This window comes from Ahaetulla prasina, chromosome 3 (assembly GCF_028640845.1).
Source record: "Ahaetulla prasina isolate Xishuangbanna chromosome 3, ASM2864084v1, whole genome shotgun sequence".
NCBI lineage: Eukaryota > Metazoa > Chordata > Lepidosauria > Squamata > Colubridae > Ahaetulla > Ahaetulla prasina.
The window spans coordinates 53,106,376-53,113,439 of record NC_080541.1 but is presented as its reverse complement, the minus strand read 5'-3'; the positions used below and the strand labels follow the sequence as shown (position 1 = coordinate 53,113,439).

Below are 7,064 nucleotides of genomic sequence, written 5' to 3'. Positions count from 1 at the left end.
TTTAGAAGAGATGTCAGTTGTTCACTGGGGAGTGGAATGAAAATTCTCCATGGTTTTCACAGTCAGTTGTATATGCAGACAAATATCAGTTGCTTTGAGAAATACATACCATCTCTTGCAATACAAGCTACTTGTCAAATATGAATAGTGTAACAGAAGGCAACCCACAAGCACTTTAACTCCAAAGTCTGAAGTGGATACATCCCAAACAAATAACAGAATTTTTTTAGTTGAGTGAATGTCACAGAGTTGCCCACAGGCTCACATTGCATGGTGTGCTTGCTGGAGCCAGTAAAATCTAAGCAGACATCAGTTGCTTAACACGTTTCTTTTATGCTTATGCTAACAGAGTAATCCCAATAGGCAAGGTTCATGTTTGTGTAGGTTACTGATTCTCTCATTCCCAGCACCTGTATAGTCCTTCCTTCCACCTATCTACTGTAATTCTACAGCTTTCAGCAAGAGGGCACCGGATAGAAGCTTTGCACAGCAGGATGCTTGCTAAGTAAATAATCAGAATCAGCAGGTTTCAAGTCATACAGGCACCTGATAAGTAGCCTGTTTTGTTCAAGGGTTCAGTATAAAACCCTAAATCCCACCAACCTGTAACTGCTGGTAGAGTCTCTTGCTTTGTGTACACAATGGCTCCTTCTTCTCTGCTTTTCTTTTGCCTGGCTACAATGGGGTATCTCATTGAAGCTGCACCAGTGGTAAGTGTTGTTTAAGTGGCACCTTTGCCTTTGTAAGTATTATGAAGCAATTGCTGTAAGAAAATCCATGGCATCAATTCAATCTTTTGATTATTGCATTTTTATCCAGAGTATTTTATGCATACATTTCTTTCAAATAGCTGAAATAGCCAGAGGTTAAAAAAAAATATCCAACTTAACATATGAAATGTGTTTTTTCTTTTAAACGTTTTTAGAATATATATATTTTTAATAACATTTTTAGTTTAATTAAAAGGATTTAAGATGATGGCACAGATGTGAATGTCTTGCATCAAATTCTACAGATAAATTTGTGAAATGATTATATTTCATTTCTAGCTCAGTATCATGAAATTGGATTGACTTGTAGTTACAAGAAACTGTGAAGTCTTGACTATGAGTTATTTGCATCTGTAACCCATACCCTCTTCACTGTGTGGTTTTTGTAACATCTACAACATTGGATAGAATGAATATTTATAAATCAATGCCTTTGGCAGAACTAGCAAGTGGTGGTGGGGACAATATTTCAGTTCAGAGGAGGTATGAAAAAAGCTTTCATCAGGATTTTGTATATCTGTGTGCTTACATATGTTCTAATTATCAGTTTATAAACAATATCTCAAAGTTGCATTCTATTTCTATGCTAATTTAACTCATTCTTAGATCAAACTAGGGCTTCCCCAATAGCACTATCACTACCAAAGAAATCCTTCAAAGTGCATGAATAAACAAACTCTCTCATTCACAAAACAGGCTGTATCCTACCAAAATTCTAATAGAAATCTCTTCTGCTGTATCAAGGAATCCCATAGTTCTGCTGATTCAAAGTGTCCTCTGATGGTGAAAGTCCTTGATGCAGTTCGAGGAACCCCAGCGACCAACCTCCCAGTAAAAGTATACAAAAATGGTGAAGATGGGACCTGGAAGGAGTTTTCCAGTGGGTAAGACCGTACGAAAAGTGCTGGGTGGAATCCGTTGATCACGCTATATTACCTTTTCAAATGGAATGTATTAACAACACAAACCTATCAGCCACAAGCCTTCATTGCTTATTATCTTTGAAGGATTGTGGATCCGGTGTTTCCTCAGAACTGTGCTATTTTAGCATGGTGATGGCACTATCTCCTTCCAAATCCTGATTCAGCGAGGAAGTCGGTGCAATCAAAGATTCCTATTTATTTATGTGAATCAGTACCTTTAGTACATTGTTTTAGAGGTGTGACTAATAGCAAGAAAGTTTTAAATTTAATATAACCAGACATTTCTGTATTAATGATCCTCAGAAAAAGAATCTGGTGTAACAATCCTCCTCATTCTAGAAAATCTGGAGATCTATCAAGCAGTTTAGATAGATGGGTATTACAGTATGGATCAGCTTTGATATGGGCTTAGAGATTACCGGTAACTATTTTTTCAGTGTAAAAAAAGATTTGAATGGATGCAGAAAACAGTGTGACCTAATATCAAAACAGTATATACCTTTTTGGAAATAAATCTCATTGGAATCAATATGCTTTGCTACCAGGTGGTTGAACATAAAACAAACCGTACATATGAGCATTTCTGATTAACTGACATGATTTTTTAAATTTTCCTTAGCTTCAGCTCCAAAATATTATGAATCTTAGTTCAACATCCACATACAGAATTACTCTCTCTATATTTGGTCTTCCCATTAATTAAAAACAAGTTAATTGTCCAGAAGCTAGCAACTTTGGAGCATTGGCAATTTTGATGGGAGTCCCATTCTTTTCAATGTGTATGTTTTAAGTATGACTAACTCTGAATCCATCCCATGGCCAGAATAAAACAATATGCTATTTGTACTGAGTAAAGCTACTGACTATGTCACTCTCATATATTAATTTAAGGAAAACAAATGAATTTGGAGAAATCCATGAACTTACAACTGATGAGTTGTTTGTAGAAGGCTTGTACAAGGTGGAATTTGTCACTAGCTCGTACTGGAAGGCACTTGGCATTTCCCCATTTCATGAGTATGCTGATGTGAGTATTTGAAAATATTAAAATATAAGATAAACCACTGGCAAAAAATGTTTTTGCCCTAAGGTTTAATTCCCGAAAATTATGATGTAGTTTGAGCCAATAATTCCTGCTATATTTATCTATATAAACAAACTGTATAAAAATGTCTTAAATAAAAATTTATCTGGGGAGGGAAGAAATATATATTGAAGTGTTTCAGAGGTGGGTTTCAGCAGGTTCTGACCAGTTCTGAAGAATCGGTCACGGAAATTTTGAATAGTTCGGAGAACTGGTAGTAAAAATTCTGGCTGGCCCCGCCCCTATCTGTTCTCTGCCTCTCAAGTCCCAGCTGACTGGGAGGAAATGGGGCTTTTGGAGTAACCTTCCCCTGGATTGGGGAGGGAATGGAGATTTTACAGTATCCTTCCCCTGCCACTCCTACCAAGTCACACCCACCAAGCCATGCCATGCCCACCAAGCCACACCCACAGAACCAGTAGTAAAAAAAAAATTGAAACCCATCACTGAAGTGTTTGATAAGTATAAACTTTAAGACCATCTATATTTATTCAAAAATATAAAAGATTCATTGTTGTTGTTTTTGATAGTTGCGAAGTCGTGTCCGACCCATCGCGACCCCATGGACAACATTCCTCCAGGCTTTCCTATCCTCTGGAATCCATTTAAGCTCATGCCTACTGCTTCAGTGACCATCCAGCTACTTCATTCTCTCTCGTCCCATTCTTCTTTTGCCCTCAATCTTTCCCAGCATTAGGCTCTTCTCCAGTGAGTCCTTCCTTCTCATTAGGTGGTCAAAGTATTTCATCTTCATCTTCAGGATCTGGCCTTCTAAAGAGCAATCAGGGTTGATCTCCTCTAGGACTGACTTGTTTGTTCACCTTGCAGTCCATGGGACTCGCAGGAGTCTTCTCCAGCACCAGAGTTCAAAGGCCTCAACTCTTTGGTGCTCAGCCTTTCTTATGGTCCAACTTTCACAGCCATACATTGCAACTGGGAAAACCATAGCCTTGACTATACGCACTTTTGTTGGCAGGGTGATGTCTCTACTTTTTAGTACGCTGTCTAGATTTGCCATAGCTTTCCTCCCCAGGAGCAAGCATCTTTTAATTTCTTGGCTGCAGTCCCCATCTGCAGTGATCTTCATAATATACATTAAATGTGTGTGCTTTCATACATGCATATGTGTCTGTATTGACCCATATCTCCATATCCAGCTGGATTTAAAAGTGTAGTAAGTTTAATTATTTTCAATTTTTTTTAAAAAAGGTAAAATTTCAGAATGAAAGAAAATAATCAATTTTCTTTAATGCCAATCTTTCTACTTTAGCATTGGTCTGTATCAGATCATTGTGTTAGCTAAAAACACTCACAAACTGCTTTTCTTTTTTCTTTTCTTTTTAACAGGTGGTTTTTACTGCTAATGATTCTGGCCATCGTCATTACACTATTGCTGCTCTTCTCAGCCCTTTTTCTTATTCAACCACAGCTGTTGTCAGTGACCCAAAGGAATAAGAACATGCATAATTCTTTCAAAATTCTATTACACTTTTGTACCAATATTTTAAAGGAGGTAGTTAATTTGCACTATCAATGGCTTGTTTCCTGCAATAGCATGTAACCGCTACCTATTAGCTATTTTTTTTTAATGCATCAATAAATTTCTCTAAATATTTGCGTAACGTGCAACAAACACAATACAGTTCTGTTTAAAGAAATGTGAAATACTTTTTTCCTATGTTGTATTCAACAGTAGGCTTGAAGACATTCAGTAAGCACCAATTTGTGAATAATTGTGATTGCTTTATATCTGTTTAGAATTTGTCCTGTTCTCAGCCAAGTACTAAATATATCTGGAGGAAGCAGAGCCAATGGCACAGTCTAACTTTTATCTGGAAAAAGGAGGAGAAATACCTTTAGGCATAGCACAACAGCATTTTCCAAATTGGTGGCCTTCCAGTGTGCCTGACTATTTTTAATCAACCTTGAAGCCAGCACAGCCAAAACACTCATTACTACTTAAATGAGTGCCTTGACTATGCTGGCTTCAAGGTTGATTAAAAATAAGACAATAAGTGATTTGAGATTAGTCATGTACTTTTAAGAGAGAAATTATTGTTTGCTTGGTAAAAGGAAGATGAGGAAGACACAACCTAACAAGAGAGGGGGACCAGATGGGAAAACCAGAAATAGAAAGGCACTAATATGATATTATGCAAAGGATTGCACAAAGTATGGGAGCTCCAAAAGGCTATGGAATGGAAACAGAAAATGGCAAAAAAAAAGTGCATCTGAAAGTCATTTGTATTTGAACTAGTGATCCTGAATGGAAGACCTGTGCATCTGTGATTAAAGACTTAGGCTCACCGTTCCACCTTCAAGCCAAATTCTGGGATGCATTTCTTGGCATTTAACTTCATCTGTTGATTTTACCATGAAATGGGTTTTATTGAAACAATGACATCAGAGGAAGGATTTCATGTTCTGAGGTTCAACCCTAATCCCTATTTTTTTTGTTTTTGTTTACATTTATATCCCGCCCTTCTCCGAAGACTCAGGGCGGCTTACAGTGTATAAGGCAATAGTCTCATTCTATTTGTATATTTTTTACAAAGTCAACTTATTGCCCCCCCCAACAATCTGGGTCCTCATTTTACCTACCTTATAAAGGATGGAAGGCTGTGTCAACCTTGGGCCGGGCTTGAACCTGTAGTAATTGCAGGCTACTGTGTTCTAATAACAGGCTCTAATAGCCTGAGCTATTCCGGCCCTTTTGCCAATTCCCTTTCTGTGTTAACACAGTATATGTGGGTAGGCACCATAGGATTCCTTTTGTTAACTTTCATCTTTATGGCAGCCATTCTGCACAGCATCCATCACATTTTCTCAAGATTCCTATCCCAAGAGCCCCAAAGATTAGAGGTAAACAAAACCATAGTCTGTAACACACTGTATTTTAAAAAACCCAATGGATTTAAAAAGTATATTTTAATGAGCAACATAATAAGTGATAGCATAATTCTGTACAGTACTCAGAACATGTCAATACATTTAATGTGCTTCTTTCACCTGAAAAAATAAGATCAGATTAAGTACACTTCACCTTATATGTATGAGTACCATTTTTCTCATTTACATATAAATTTCAAACAATGTTTCACTCATTTGAAGAACCGGCCCTAAAATCCAAGGCAAAAAATAGCACTACAGACAATGAGACAAATGCTCATTTTAGCCTAAAATATAGTGTCAGGGGAACTAAAGAAAAATCCAAAATAATTAAGGTTTTTTTACAAGCAAATTCTCCAAGCTGAATTTCAGCAACTAGTGATTTCATCAACAAACTCATGTACTTTTCATAGCAGCATCAATTGTTCAGTGACCTTTCAAAGTTACAACCGTGTTAAATAATGAAACTTAAGACCCAAAGTTGCAACTGTTACAACTCCCCAAAGTCACCTGATTGTAAATTCTGCTTGGCAACTGGCATGCATGTACGATGGTCACAGTGTCCCATGGTCGCATGTTTAGCGTTTGCAACCTTCTTTGTCAGCTTCTAACAAACAACAGAGAAGCCAGCAAGAAGTCAGTCATATCATGTGACATCATGCTTAATGACTGTGTGTGCTTTACATACCATAATGACCGTAGCTGGAATTGACAAACTGTCAGGCTCAATCATGTGATTTTTCACTTCATGATAACACAGCTTAGCAATGGTGTTGCCTATCCCAATTACAATCAGTAAGTGAGGACTATCTATAAAGAAGTGATTTGCTATTGCCTTCTTTTCTGATTGGAGCTTTCCCACCTAATTATTAACCAGGACTTGCTGAGGACTGTGCTTAAACTAGATCAGCAGTACATAACCACTTACTAGGCCTTCATTATTTCATGATTTTTAGGATTTCAACTGAAATGTATTTGTCTTACTCATGACAAATCAAACAGGGCACCCTGCTTAAACCAGAGAACAAAACCAGGCTGTCAATGGTTCTACACTAGAGCAGGGGTCTCCAACCTTGGCAACTTTAAGAATTATGGACTTCTACTCCCAGAGTTCCTCAGCCAGCTTTGCTGGCTGAGGAGCTCTGGAAGTTGAAGTCCACAAGTCTTAAAGTTGCCAAGGTTGGAGAACCCTGCACTAGAGGTCACAAAGAAAGTAAATGACTCCCAGGTCCAAGTACAAATTAATTTAAACTATCATGGCATATAAAGATCTATTACAGAATGGTATAATTGAGCAGAAAATACATTGCTTTTCTTTCCTGGAAGGTTAAAAATATAATTTTAAAGTGTATGCAAATATTCATATTCCATACACAGTTTTTATGAAGCTTATGTGTC

At 37.3% G+C, this 7,064-nt stretch overlaps 1 protein-coding gene across 1 annotated transcript; it reads left to right on the top strand.

Moving 5' to 3' along the window:
- The first annotated feature begins 641 nt into the window (after positions 1–641).
- Positions 642–4,232, top strand: TTR (transthyretin). Its single transcript, XM_058177035.1, has 4 exons — positions 642–710; positions 1,515–1,654; positions 2,585–2,720; positions 4,125–4,232. The coding sequence occupies exons 1-4, from the start codon at positions 642–644 to the stop codon at positions 4,230–4,232; spliced, it is 453 nt and encodes a 150-aa protein (XP_058033018.1).
- The last annotated feature ends 2,832 nt before the right edge of the window (positions 4,233–7,064 follow it).

What these genes read in the sequence shown, in the direction of transcription:
- TTR (XM_058177035.1), top strand. Translation starts at nt 642, where the DNA reads ATGGCTCCTTCTTCTCTGCTTTTCTTTTGCCTGGCTACAATGGGGTAT. An exon ending in TCATTGAAGCTGCACCAGTG is followed by an intron (nt 711 to 1,514) that starts GTAAGTGTTGTT and finishes TGCTGTATCAAG; the next exon opens with GAATCCCATAGTTCTGCTGA. An exon ending in TGGAAGGAGTTTTCCAGTGG is followed by an intron (nt 1,655 to 2,584) that starts GTAAGACCGTAC and finishes TATTAATTTAAG; the next exon opens with GAAAACAAATGAATTTGGAG.